The 14380-nt window shown below is 45.5% G+C and overlaps 1 protein-coding gene across 7 annotated transcripts; it reads right to left on the bottom strand.

The window, feature by feature from the left end:
• Positions 1-752: 752 nt before the first annotated feature.
• LOC139581670 (cytoplasmic polyadenylation element-binding protein 4-like) lies at positions 753-13807 on the bottom strand. Of its 7 annotated transcripts, none has more exons than XM_071411678.1 (12): positions 13655-13807; positions 11407-12563; positions 10402-10497; positions 9169-9259; positions 7401-7451; positions 7207-7230; positions 6255-6431; positions 5977-6066; positions 5223-5341; positions 4594-4708; positions 4227-4408; positions 753-4015 (listed from the first exon to the last, which is right to left on the bottom strand). In XM_071411678.1, exons 2-12 carry the CDS (start codon positions 12481-12483, stop codon positions 3788-3790), a joined length of 2250 nt encoding a protein of 749 aa, XP_071267779.1. In that variant the 5' UTR covers positions 12484-12563; positions 13655-13807; the 3' UTR covers positions 753-3787. The 7 variants fall into 7 exon arrangements, with proteins under 7 accessions (XP_071267779.1, XP_071267776.1, XP_071267778.1 ...); XM_071411675.1 differs by having other exon boundaries at positions 9169-9262; positions 13655-13806; XM_071411677.1 differs by having other exon boundaries at positions 9169-9262; positions 11407-12560; positions 13655-13754.
• Positions 13808-14380: the final 573 nt, after the last annotated feature.

Here is a 14380-nt window from a genome sequence, read left to right as displayed (position 1 = left end):
ATTCACCAAACTTATTGTGGGAAGCTTGTGGAAGGCTATCCGAAACATTTTGGATTAAATGTTAGGAATTGTGAAAAACTGAGTTTTAAATGTATTTGGCTAAGGTGTATGCAAACTTCCGACTTCAACTGTAATTGCAGTGGCCTGCTGAGACCAGTATCTGTCGTTGTTGGTAATAGGAGCCAAAGGTCCGGGCTGGAGGATTGGATCTGCCTGAATCTATAAATAGCCCCGCCTGACCTGGTTCAGCACAGCAGGCCAGATGTGTCAGAAACCACTGTCGCTGTCTGTCACACCATCACACACAGCTGCACTGAACGGTTGTGGTCCAATTCTCTACCCTTCTAGTCAAGTTCACAATACACTTTACATAATTAAAAAGAGGAACAAAACTATGTAGGAGGGGGTGGGGGAGGGTATTGTGAGGAAGAGGAACAATCTCCATGAAATGTACACTTACTCCCCTTGGAGGAATGGACTGGTGTATAATATGGTGCTAAACTCCCTCAATCCAATTTATATTAATCCAATGTTTTTAAATCCATGAGTGCAGTTAAGTGTCCACTTTAGTAACAGAATGAGGTGTTGTAGTGCATGAGTCAAATATTAATTCATATTTGGGTGCAGGGTTCAAAAGGAATGTACAAAAAAAATTAAAACAGAACTGGTGTACATTTTTCCTTTTCCAGTACATGTACACTTTTAGCAACACACATGCCTTGCTTTCCTCAAGAAATTGACCACAACCACTGTTCTCCTCACAGCGGAGTTTAATTCTTTCAACATCTCACAATACACATACTTCAAATGTTGTATGCATACAGTTAGAAATAGTTGGCTGCAAATGATTATGACATTAGATCTTTTTTCTTCAGTTCTACAAACCAACTATAAAAACTGACATCTGTTATTAGCACAACATAATTGGGGGGGGGGGGGGGGGATATATATAAATCGGAACTTATAAATGTGAAATGACATAATAAAAATCAAGATGATGTCTCAAGTAAAAAAGGTATATCAATAAATACAACCTTCCCAGCATACCATTAAAAACTATTGGCATGTTTCGCAATCAAGTAATACTAACAGACATTATTCCTCTGAATGTGGCGCACAATACAGCAATTAGAAAACCTAGACATCAACAAGTTCAACACATCACCCCAAAAAATAGAAAAATCTGATCCAAATGAAAGTGTTACATTTCAATTGAGAATATAACAAATACATCACCAACCTAGTATATACAATGTTTTCTCAATCACAGTAGCATAATCATTGAATAAGCACAAAACTAATGTTTAAAAATAAATTCACACTATATATATATATATTAGTAGAACATTTTGCTTTGCAGACACCAGCATGAACAATAGTAGACAAAAAAAGAATCCTGTTTTAATGTTTACATGGTTTATATGGGTTTACATTGCAGAATGAGAGAAACTGTTTTAGGAGAGAAGGATTGCACATAAGGGCTCAAAGTTAACTTGCAACATGAAACACATTCAAGTCTATGTCCCAAAGCATGCCACATCACAGGGGTGGAGTGATCAAGTCTCTTTTAGGAAGAAGTGTTGTCTATATGGCTAAACTCGTACAAGTGTTATCACTCTGGTATCCTGCCTGCGTCTGCGTCTGCCTACCTGCCTGCGTCTGCCTACCTGCCTGCCTGCGTGCGTCTGCGAGGGATGCAGACTTTAGGAGAGAAAGAGAAGCTAGATATTAGGAGGTGATCTGAAAGAGAACCAAAATCTCAAACAAAAATATAAAGGAAAGCGCTCTAGCGCATTACAATAGTTTCCTGCATTAACACTAGCCAATAGTCATGTTGTTATTCTGTATTACGTCATGCATGCATAGAATAACTGGAACGTTCTGGAACCTTCAGGTAGTTCCAGAAAGAGAATATAGTTTTTAGAACACCTGTCATCATTCACTCTGATGATACAAGGGAATAAGGGTTTACTCATCCACCCACCCAAAAAATGTCATCTAGATTTTCCTTCCCCACTACAATATGAATATATGTTTCAAGACTATCAAAATAAGTTTAGAAAGGTCTCGTCATGCCTTAAGATCCAGTACTTATGGTTTATTATTATGAAAGAGAAGTCTGTACACGATTGGCTAACCATCTGTAGTCTGTCTGTTTATCTTTCCTTTACACAATCACACCAATGGACCAGACAATTTAACATTTACCAGCACTTAAATATATAAAAAGCTAAATTGAAAATTATATTAATATCATTAATTTTTTCTTTTTAAATTAAGTTTTACAATAAATGCAGATCTCTTAGTAACAAAGGTACAAAATTATTTCTCACCAAGTGAAAAAAATGAGGTATTGCAAAAGGAGTTATCCCATCTTGTGAAAAATGTGCCTAAAATGACTTGAAAAACATATTTAGAAAAGTAGTGCATAATAAATGTATATGTTCATGACAAAATAATCAGCTAGAAAACACTGTACAAAAATCAGCAGGCCATGTATAAAATAATATCTTTATCTCTGTGACAGCAAGTTCTTCAGAGTGTCCCGCTACTAACGTATTCATCCTCCACAGCTAGGATCCACTAGCGTATCCATTCGCCACAGTTCGGATCTATTTCCTCTACACTCCAGTCATGGGAGAGAGAGTGCATCAGATCAACCATTAGACTAGCCTGGTTGTCCAGTCTGTCTGTGCTTTAGCCAACTCTCGGTGTTAATTAGCTGGACAAGGATAGGCAGAGGAGTTGGTTAAACACTGAAGCACATACAGGCCAGGACCAGGCTACATACTATGAGTCACTCAGGGAACACTGTAGCTAGCTACCACTGTACTGTGAATTCCTACTAGTACTACAACATTAGCATGTTAGCATCCTGTGCTAATATCCCTGACAATATAAAGTGAGCTAATACTACTGCCAATACCTGAGCCCTGCCTAGCCAGTTAGGGCTGTAGTCTGTCAGCTGAAACCTGTCTTTCCAAAGACTGTTTCTCCCCTCTCTCAACAACTTAAAACAGCACTAGCCTTCCTGACCTCCTGAACCTGAAAATGGAGTCTTATAGTCCTTAAACCCCTCAGATAATCAACTGCCGTTGATCACTTGTTTTTAGGCCAATCTTTGGTTTGCCCATTCTGGCTACAAAGAGTCAATTTAAAACCATGATCTAGAAACACATGCCAGTAATCGCTGCCAGGCCCGAGAGGATCATCTTTTCTTAAATAATCCTGCATGTATTCTGAACAGTTTATTTATGATGAAGGGAATTGTCGGTCAGTCTGCCCTTCTGCAGTGGTTTTCTTTGACTATTGAACTTTAACCCGACCAGTTACTCTCAACCTTTGGTTAACGATACAAATAGCAATCTAATCCTGCATGCGTAAATTAACTAAAATAAGTGTACCCTTCTAACACACAACTGTTCTAGTTAATATACTGATTGAGGTGCAGCACATAGCTCACTCAAATGTTATATGTTACTCTTGACAACAAATGTAAGCAGCTTCGCCAGCTAATGTGAGAAAAGAAAGTACAGTCAAGTCAGAAGAAACATTTCTTCTCATATCTAATAATGCATCCAAGTACTCATGCACACCTTAACTTAAATTCAAAACGGGATTTCTTTCACTTAGTTGTCCTTCTTCTTAGCATTTACTGTTCTGAGAAGGTCCGATAAAAAATAAAAATAAAGATTAAAATAAGCTTTTAAATTAATTTTCCAAACTAAATAGGAACCAGAAAAAAGAAAAGTGCTTTTATTTTCTACAACATAGCCCGGCACCCTCCCTAGTTCCACCTGAAGGATATGTGTCGGGGCCGGTCACCCCCCTCCTTGACCAGTGGCTTGTGGAACTCTCGTCCGGCCCGGGAGTGGATGGTGGCCCAGCAGTACTCACAGTAGTACTGGAGACAGGTGACGTTAGCGCAGAAGAAGGGAGCGAACTTCCCCCCACAGCGTGTCCCCTGGCACTCGTCACACAGCTGGTCATCCAGCACGTATGGCTTCACTTCCACCTGGGGAAGAGGGGGAGGACAGAAGGAGAAAGAGGAGATTAAACATACCCAGATGGAATGGGACAAAAGAGAAACTAGAGGGGAGAAGCTCAGACCCAGCTCCATTTTGTAGCTTAGCTATTGTGTGCGTGAGGTCTCTATGGTTCTTCTCCTGGACAAAATGCACAGCGTATGTGGCTCCGCTAAACTACCAAAGACCAGACTGACTCACCCGTTTGTCGATCTCGCCGTGCTGCAGCTGAACGAATCGAGCGCTGATAGCAGCGATGTAGCTCTGCTGATTGGAGAAGGCCACACGGCCCGCTCCTTTAGGGTATTTCAGCTCAGGGTCTGTGTCGATGCCAGCGTAACACACTCCTCCATACAGACGATCCATTATCATGGCCAGCTCCACTGGAACAGTGACACATATAGGCTGATGATGTGGCTGACTGGGTCTGTCACGCCAGACAGTGTTAGCCTGCTGAGCTAAAGCCTAGGTATTACAACTGTAGCTCAGGGACTTTAGCTCTTCCACTCTCTCACCCCATTCCACCCTGCCTCCCCCCACCATTCCTCACAGAAACACAGTCCAGTACCTGCACGTAGAGGACGTGGCACCCCCCCTACGAAGATGGTCTTCCTGGGGTCCAGAGGCTGAGAGCCGTCCATCACAAAGTCACTGTCGTTCAGGTTCCAGGGACGGATCTGGACCTAGAGGAACACACAGGCATGGCCATACAACGTTCAGATAACACCCATATAACACCCATATAACACTCAAACAACATCTAGAAAAGGCTGTACCAAATTCCATATAACATCTGTAAAATTATCTTTCAATGTCCATACCATGTCCATACAACTAGATGTGAACCATGGGGGGGTGGACTGGGCTGAACTAGGGAGGTGGCCTGGGGAAATCTCACAACTATTTATACCAGCAGTGCTAGACTGACAAGGAGGACAGACAACTCCAACCAAGAAGTTTAATTACAGTTAAAAACATTTTTAAATAATGCCTGGGTGTGTGGGAGACTCAGACAGACTGTCTCACACTAGCCAGACACACACACACACACACACACACACACACACACACACACACACACACACACACACACACACACACACACACACACACACACACACACACACACACACACACACACACACACACACACACACACACACACACACACACACACACACGTAAAGCTCCACTCACAGGCTTGTCCTTGATGGTGGGGCTGGAGACACAGAGGTAGAGCTTGCCATCCTCCTCGATACAGGCATCAATCAGATCCTGGACAGAGCTCTCGTCTTGGAACAGCAAGAATGCATAACCTTGAGAGGGGAAAGAAAGCGCTCAATACTCTCATGACCTTCATCTATTTCCCTTCATTACCAAGGCACCGAGTACTCCCTTCATTACCGGGGCACCGAGTACTCCCTTCATTACCGGGGCACCGAGTACTCCCTTCATTACCGGGGCACCGAGAACTCCCTTCATTACCGGGGCACCGAGTACTCCCTTCATTACCGGGGCACCGAGTACTCCCTTCATTACCGGGGCACCGAGTACTCCCTTCATTACCGGGGCACCGAGTACTCCCTTCATTACCGGGGCACCGAGTACTCCCTTCATTACCGGGGCACCGAGTACTCCCTTCATTACCGGGGCACCGAGTACTCCCTTCATTACCGGGCACCGAGTACTCCCTTCATTACCGGGCACCGAGTACTCCCTTCATTACCAGGCACCGAGTACTCCCTTCATTACCAGGCACCGAGTACTCCCTTCATTACCAGGCACCGAGTACTCCCTTCATTACCAGGCACCGAGTACTCCCTTCATTACCAAGGCACCGAGTATTCCCTTCATTACCAGGCACCGAGTACTCCATTACCAGGGCACCGAGTATTCCCTTCATTACCAGGCACCGAGTATTCCCTGGCCAATGTGACCATATCAGACTCACCTTTGGGTGGGAAATAGGACTTGCTCTCAGCCTTGTGGGGCCAATCGACAAACAGGTGACCGAACCGGCGGAAACTGGCAGTGATCTCATCTGAGAATGAAAGAGTCAAAGCTAGTCAGCTACACAGGCTCTTCAGGAACCTGCAATAGTGGTCCACAGCCTCTATGACATCATATGTCGGGGTCCATTACCATAGAAAACAGACACCTCTCAAACCATTGTTTTTAACCCCAAAACAACATTGTAGAAGGTGTATTATTCTGTTCATTGATCAATACCTTCGTCTATATCGGGGGGCAGTCCTCCCACAAACACCTTGCGTGAGTACCTCTCCACTCGCTCTCCGTTGAGCTGCGGGAAACAGTGGGCGGATCCTAAACCAGGAAGTCCCTGGTCACCTGACTCGTCCTCTCCGAAGGAGTGCTCGTCCCCCATGGGGAACAGGTTAGAGTGACCTGGAGGGCGGAGAGAAAGAGATACTCAAACCGTACTAACCCAGACACCCTGGATTTATTTGGCCACTTAGCACCCATTTGTGGTTATAATTTTCCAAACCATACTGTGCTGACTCTGATATTTCATTTACACATTGTCCCTTCTAGCAATTATTGTGAATGTTTAACCAGGCCAGCTTGGTATAGCTCTGCTCAGCTCTGTTTGACTCAGTTGTGGGAAAAGGGTAAGATTTTATCCAAATACATTTTTATTGTGAAGACAAATGAGAACCATGATCATGAAACCAACCACAATTTCCTCAAGCGCTTGCAACATAATGCTTTGTTAAAGTCCAGTGACAAGCTACCACAGCCAGGTCACAAAAGCCCAGCAGGAAACAGGCAGTCTGCAATCATGTCAGGTCATCTTCTTTTTGCTGTCGCGCTCATAACAACCACAAGTGTTGAACGTTATTAATATAGCAATCTGTGAGACGGTCAGTCAGCACGACTGCAACAAAGATGACCTGGAACTCTTCCATGCTTATAGTATTTGGATTGAATTAATACATTTTATTTATGTTAAAAAAAAAGACAAATTTCAAATCCTCCCTGGGGACTTAAGTCTTCCTCTGCGGGTTCAGTCAGGGCCTAGTGAACAGTCAGCAGTCAGGAAGAAAACACATCTGAAACAGTACCCTATTACACAGCGAGGCCAAACCAGACGTAATCGAGGCTTTGCAAATAATGATATGATGGAAGCTAAAACATGAAGACATTTTGGGTTTAGCTTTACCTCGTCGTCTGCCATAGCTCCTAGCTGCATGTAAAACAAGAGACAACAACCTTTCATACCAACTCTTAACAGCACAGGGTTACAAAATAATGTAAATCCCATGAACAAATCGCATCCAATTTACTACCACTATTGTGAATGACTGAACAAAGCTATAAACTTTATAGTATTGAGGCAAAATAACATTTCCATACCATTCATGGGCAAAGACCCATCTCCGCCCTGGTGAGAGAAACCATAGCGACCTGGAGAGGAACAGACAGAAGTCAGTTAGAAGGCAGAATAATATGTGCATTCTAGCTCCACACAGCCGCCGCATTCTAGCTCCACACAGCCGCCGCATTCTAGCTCCACACAGCCGCCGCATTCTAGCTCCACACAGCCGCCGCATTCTAGCTCCACACAGCCGCCGCATTCTAGCTCCACACAGCCGCCGCATTCTAACTCCACACAGCCGCCGCATTCTAACTCCACACAGCCGCCGCATTCTAACTCCACACAGCCGCCGCATTCTAACTCCACACAGCCGCCGCATTCTAACTCCACACAGCCGCCGCATTCTAACTCCACACAGCCGCCGCATTCTAACTCCACACAGCCACCGCATTCTAACTCCACACAGCCACCGCATTCTAACTCCACACAGCCACCGCATTCTAACTCCACACAGCCACCGCATTCTAACTCCACACAGCCACCGCATTCTAACTCCACACAGCCACCGCATTCTAACTCCACACAGCCACCGCATTCTAACTCCACACAGCCACCGCATTCTAACTCCACACAGCCACCGCATTCTAACTCCACACAGCCACCGCATTCTAACTCCACACAGCCACCGCATTCTAACTCCACACAGCCACCGCATTCTAACTCCACACAGCCACCGCATTCTAACTCCACACAGCCACCGCATTCTAACTCCACACAGCCACCGCATTCTAACTCCACACAGCCACCGCATTCTAACTCCACACAGCCACCGCATTCTAACTCCACACAGCCACCGCATTCTAACTCCACACAGCCACCGCATTCTAACTCCACACAGCCACCGCATTCTAACTCCACACAGCCACCACATTCGAACTCCACACAGCCACCACATTCTAACTCCACACAGCCGCCACATTCTAACAACTGTATCTGTTCTGTGATGTACTGAGAATGAGAATTGAGATGAGCAGCAGAACCATCAAAGCATCCAGAGAACTCTGACTTAACAGCCAACCGATTGCGAGACGTGCTCAGAGAGGGGAAATAGGAGCGTAATCAGGGTGGATCGACTGGCCTACATTAACATAGTGACAGTCTTAGCAATAAAACGTGTCTTCAGAAACGGGATGAGACAAAACGTCATGTTTAATTCATGTTGGTGGAGAGAATGGAGAGCAGAGATGAAAGTGCCAGCATAGAGGTACAACAACAGATAGCTCTGGGAGATTGAGCAGGTTAAGACAGAAGAGTATTGCTCTGTACTCCCACCACTCAGAGGACTCAGTCTTAAATATGGCTGTGCTTCCTCTGCACTACTGCAGCTCAGGAATTCAGCAGGATACGTCGTTCAAAAGACTGACATCAAAGAGTATCATCTTTTATGAGCATTCAGTACAACCACACTTGTGTTGGTGCAGCGATTTGAGCTAAGCAGCCATTTCACCAACCAGTCAGAATTATGTGACATCAATCTTCTATCTCTACATACAAAATATGCCATTACTGTATGTCCAGCTAATATTTTCTCATTGCTTGGAGTATTCCAGAATACCAGGGCCTATATTCACAAAGCATCTCAGAGTAGGACTGCTGATCTATGATCAGGTCCCCCCCGACCATATAATCATATTTCTTATTTTCTAAAAGAGAAAACTGATTCAAGAACACCTCTCTTATTCTGAGATGCTTTGTGAATACAGGCCCAGGGTGCTTTTTCATACTATGTGAAACAGAGAAACCCACCTTTCAAGGAATCCTGTTCAGCCCTCATAATATCAATCAGACTGTTCTCCAGGGAGTGCATGCTGAAGCCATCAAAGGAACGGGTTCTCTCCTGCTGAGAGAGACACAGAGACAGGGAACACGATGATTAGCCTGCGGTGTTCTATGTAAGAACAGGAAAATAGAACCATTCTGACTCTAGAACCCAGAGGTGGTAGGTTCTAATCTAGACCCTTGACAGAGTTTTGCTTTGATAATAGATGACACCCGTGTTATCCTGGTACTTCAGACCCTCTAAACAGTTACACGGAGACCTTCTGGTGACGCTTATCAACTAAAATACAGACTAAATCTATTTATCTGATTCTACAGAGATAGATAATCTACTGCTTTGTATCACATGCCCCTGCCCCTGTCATGCTGCCCCTTCCATGTGTAACTCTGTGTTGTTGTTTGTGTCGCACTGCTTTGCTTTATCTTGGCCAGGTCGCAGTTGTAAATGAGAACTTGTTCTCAACTGGCCTACCTGGTTAAATAAAGATGAAGAAAGAAAAAGACAACTGTCGATAAACAGTGAATTCTTTTCAATGAATCCATTCTTTGAAGTAACCACTGATCTGTATGTGACTGGAAAGATAAAACTAGATTTACGCAAATCCAGGTCATGTCTGCGATTTTCAAATAGGGCCAAAGCCTGCAGAAGTGAGATGACAGTATGTCAACATTTGTCATACATGCGTTGTGGCATCTCTAACGCGCTGCATCTTTAACAAGGACAGAAGACTGGGGTTTCCGTCCCAAATGGCACCCTATTCCCTATATATATAGTGCACTACTTCTGACCAGGCTCTGGTTAAAAGTAGTGCACTATACAGGGAATATTGTGCCATTTTGGATGAAAACATTACCGGAATAGGCCTCATCCTGGCATTCGCTTACCACCACAATGACAGATGTATTATTGGATATGTAGTCTTATACATAGTTACTTACATGTGAGCTGAATCATTTAGTTGGCCTGATTGTCATTGATGTTATCAGACGATCTACTTACTAGACTCTAGTAACTAGATCATATTTGCTCTTATCATTTACTTTGATGTGTACTGTATTGCACATAATCAAAAAGGCCTTAACAAGGCTACATGTGTTGGTTTTAACAATATAAAAGCATGTTTTAACTCCACTTTCATTGTCCTGTAAGAGTGGATGAATATACTTTCCCCTCTACAGTTTGCTCATCTCTGTACTCACCTGGAAAGGGAAGTTGTCAGTGCGACTCATGCTGTCTTCCATCCAAGCCTTGTGGTTGAACCCAGTGTTGTTACGAAGATACTTCTGAGAGGGAACCTGGAAGACAGGAAAATATTCTGTAGGACTGTACCATGTAGTACATGTGGGATAGTAGCATGTGATTGTACCATTGATGTGCATGACAGACAGTTTATATTAAGGCTCAATAGACAACAGTATTAGCTGGATTACAGACTGTAGGCGTGAATAAATTATATCATAACCAACTAAATCAAGCACAATGAGTTTGGCAAAACATTTAAATGAAGGAAAATAATTTACTAGTTAAATTGTAGGTCATTATGATTATGGTTAAGCTACTCATCAGTCTGAGGCCTTCGGGACATCCAGTCTTAGCAGGTATGATGTGCTGTATATCTAGTACAGTGCCAGCTTGTTCCACGGGAGTTGTGCAGTATAACTAGCTAGAAGAGTACCTGGTTGTTCAACGGGAGGTGTGCAGTATAACTAGCTAGAAGAGTACCTGGTTGTTCAACGGGAGGTGTGCAGTATAACTAGCTAGAAGAGTACCTGGTTGTTCAACGGGAGGTGTGCAGTATAACTAGCTAGAAGAGTACCTGGTTGTTCAACGGGAGGTGTGCAGTATAACTAGGTAGAAGAGTACCTGGTTGTTCCACGGGACATGTGCAGTATAACTAGCTAGAAGAGTACCTGGTTGTTCCACGGGACATGTGCAGTATAACTAGCTAGAAGAGTACCTGGTTGTTCAACGGGAGGTGTGCAGTATAACTAGGTAGAAGAGTACCTGGTTGTTCAACGGGAGGTGTGCAGTATAACTAGGTAGAAGAGTACCTGGTTGTTCAACGGGAGGTGTGCAGTATAACTAGGTAGAAGAGTACCTGGTTGTTCAACGGGAGGTGTGCAGTATAACTTGCAGTATAACTAGGTAGAAGAGTACCTGGTTGTTCAACGGGACATGTGCTGTATAACTAGCTAGAAGAGTACCTGGTTGTTGGGGAAAGACTTCTTTAGTGGTGAGATGGAGTTGAGGGCCGTCACCCCTCCGTTGAGGCCCCTGCGGTACTCTCGGACCCCCTGTGACCCTCCCCAGCCACCGTACCCCACTCCAGGGCTCCAGGACGTGGAAGTGGGGGTGGAGGGGACAGGGCTCTGGTAGCTGCCCCAAGGGGAGGGGGGCTTTGACTGGGCAGGGGCCAGGTGGGGCAGCTGGGTGAAGGCTCCAGAGCGGTGGGGGTGAGGGGGGGAGGAGGGCTGGGGCGGGTGGGGGGAGGCTGGGGAACGGCGGTGCTGCGGGGGGACCCCCTGGTTGTGGGGGTGGTAGTGGTGGGGGTGTGGAGAAGGGTGGTGCTGGGAGACAGGGCCAATCTGGGGGGAGAAGCTACCCCCCACCCCTCCGAAGCCGGGCCCGGCGTGGTGGGAGAAGTTCTGGAAAAGCATCGGGGGTCCGTTAGCATTGGAACCGGCCGGGCCAAAGAACCCGCTCCCAACGTCCTCACTGGCCACGGGGGAGGGGTTGGAGGGTACGGTTGGGGACCAGTTGTTGAAGGAGGTCAGGGAGGAGGTAGTGGTGGTGGACTGGGCTCCAGACGTCGCCATCCCCAGGCTGTCCTGGTAGTCAAACCCCCCCAGCACCGGAGGAGAGTCCATCCCACCCCTAAGCTTCTCCTTCCCACCGCTGCTCTCCAATGAGCCCTTCTCCATGGAGCAGTCCTCAGGTAGAGACCCATCTAGCTCCCCTAGGCCACCTCCGGCCTCTTGCTGCCCAGGGGAGAGGGCCTGCGGCTGGGCCTTCTCCTGCAGGTCCAGGGCTTTGGCCTTGTCGGAGTCAAGGATCTCATCCTGCATGTTACTGTGGGGTGTTACGGAGGGGAACAGCCAGGCACTACCTCCTCCATTGGTGGCTGAGGTGCTATTGATGAATGAAGGGGGGCTGGGGGGGTTGGCGGGGTGATTGAGGTGGGAGGGCTGGGGTTGGAGGTGAGGAGGGATCCTCACGGGGAAAGCAGATTTAATGCCACTGCAGTTATTCTTCACCAGGACTCCGAAGCCGTAGTCGTCCATTTATGAATCCTGGGGTAAAGCCGATGTTTCCTCCTTAACTTGGTTCTTCTTATCTCAGTGTCTTCTAGGCCTATTTCCTACTGTTTAACATGAGGAAGGAGAGGAGTGAGGGAGAGAAGGGGGAAAAGTGGGTGAGGGGGAGGTGAGGAGTGAAGGCGTGAGCGAGAAAGGGGGAGGAAAGGGTGATGTAGGGGAAAGAGTGGGTGAGGTAGAAAGGGAGGGTGGGTTGAGGACATAAATACAAAGGCTGTCACGCCACAATTTGAGCCTACAGGCCTTCCAAAACAACACCAGCCTCGCCAACTGCAGTGACTTTGCTGCAACTGCAGCCTGCTAGTCCTGTGATGTAACTCAATGAGAAGAAATCATTGACTCGCTCAGCCACCGTAGGCCAAGGCTACATGATAAAATTACACAGACTAAGCATAGCAGTAGCACTAACAAGCCACAACAGAAAACACTCGAGTTAAGCTGCGTAGGTTAGATGTGGTAGAAGCACATAGCACCAACCAGGCAGGCTGGCTACACTGTTAGTTGACGTTTCACTTCCCAAAGGTCGTTATGTGGCTAGCAAGCTAACAGCTGCTGCGTTGGGCTCTGTCAATCAAACACATTGCGATTATCAGTGTTTATCTATATGCTGTCTATATGCAGTGTAGTGGGTCTATGCCCGCGCGTTATAAGTAAGGTAAATACACCAACACCTACCGAATATCTAGATTTTGTTTTTTCTCCAATGACCAACTCCGACGCGACCATTTAAAGCAAATACTGATGACGTCTCTTGTCTGTTCTGAACATACGGTAGCCTAGTTCCCTGTATAAAAGCCGCTAGGGTAATAGCCGACAAGCTACCACAGTAGATACATTGTAGCCGATCTAGCGAGCAATCGACGCAGATAAGCAACAATGTCGACAAGAAATTAAATGTATCCTAAAATTCCACCGACAGCGATATACGGGCTGGATCTGCGGTAATATTGGTATTAAATGGTATGTGTATCTTTAAACGACCTCGTCGGTTTCGTGTCCTGTGTGTTCAATGTCATAGCTTAGCACCAATCGTTGTCATCATAATTTAGCAATTCCAAACTACGAGTACAAACCTGAGTGCAATTCTCTGGTATGACATTACATTTATGAAACTCATTCTAGATCGTGCATTATGTACCTCTAAATTGTCGTCATGTCCTTATGGTTCCTAGATGTTGCCATATTTCAGCTTTTTTCCATTTTCTGCATTTCCAAGTCAGCCGGTGCGAATGGTCTCTTCTAGTCGATGACAGCTGGACCAGTCGGTAGACACTTCCGTCTCATAACCCCGCCCCCTCCACCAACTCCCGTCCACAGACTGCAAGGGTTTCACTCTGCGGCCTCGCCCCTTTCCACAGATGAATGGGGTTTAATTGGATATGTGTGGGGAAGCCACACCCATCTCACGCCTTTTCAGCGAAATGACACATGCATTCAAGACGTTCTCCGCCCAAATAAGGATGTCGAGAAATTCATGGGTGGGAGTTGGACATACAGGAAAATAATGTAAGGAAATCAAACTAGATGTATTTTATACATTATTAGTCAGTCAATGCTTCTGTGTGATATTCAGCTATGATTAAATGGGTTTATTAAACACATTTAAACACAAGAAAAAGGCAAGATAAGAGGCAAATCTTGACTCAGCTAGCACATTTGGTTCCTTGGAAGTTGTGGTAACATACGTTTTTGGTTTCCCATTGGTTCTGGGAACGAAGCTATACGTTTCCTGGCCGGTGAAACTGAATGTTCTGAGAACTGAAGTGAAAATTTCACCTGTTCTGGGAACGTTCAATTTTAGGTTGCAGGGAGGTTCTGATAACGTCTTACTATGGTTTCCGGAAAGTTTTCATTAACGTTCTGA

Source organism: Salvelinus alpinus, chromosome 7 (assembly GCF_045679555.1).
Source record: "Salvelinus alpinus chromosome 7, SLU_Salpinus.1, whole genome shotgun sequence".
NCBI lineage: Eukaryota > Metazoa > Chordata > Actinopteri > Salmoniformes > Salmonidae > Salvelinus > Salvelinus alpinus.
The sequence above is the reverse complement of the archived record's forward strand: the minus strand, read 5'-3'. Positions and strand labels throughout refer to the sequence as shown.

What these genes read in the sequence shown, in the direction of transcription:
- LOC139581670 (XM_071411675.1), bottom strand. Translation starts at nt 12,483, where the DNA reads ATGGACGACTACGGCTTCGGAGTCCTGGTGAAGAATAACTGCAGTGGC. An exon ending in GCCCCCCGATATAGACGAAG is followed by an intron (nt 6,067 to 6,254) that starts GTATTGATCAAT and finishes TTTCATTCTCAG; the next exon opens with ATGAGATCACTGCCAGTTTC. An exon ending in GTCCTATTTCCCACCCAAAG is followed by an intron (nt 5,342 to 5,976) that starts GTGAGTCTGATA and finishes TCCCCTCTCAAG; the next exon opens with GTTATGCATTCTTGCTGTTC.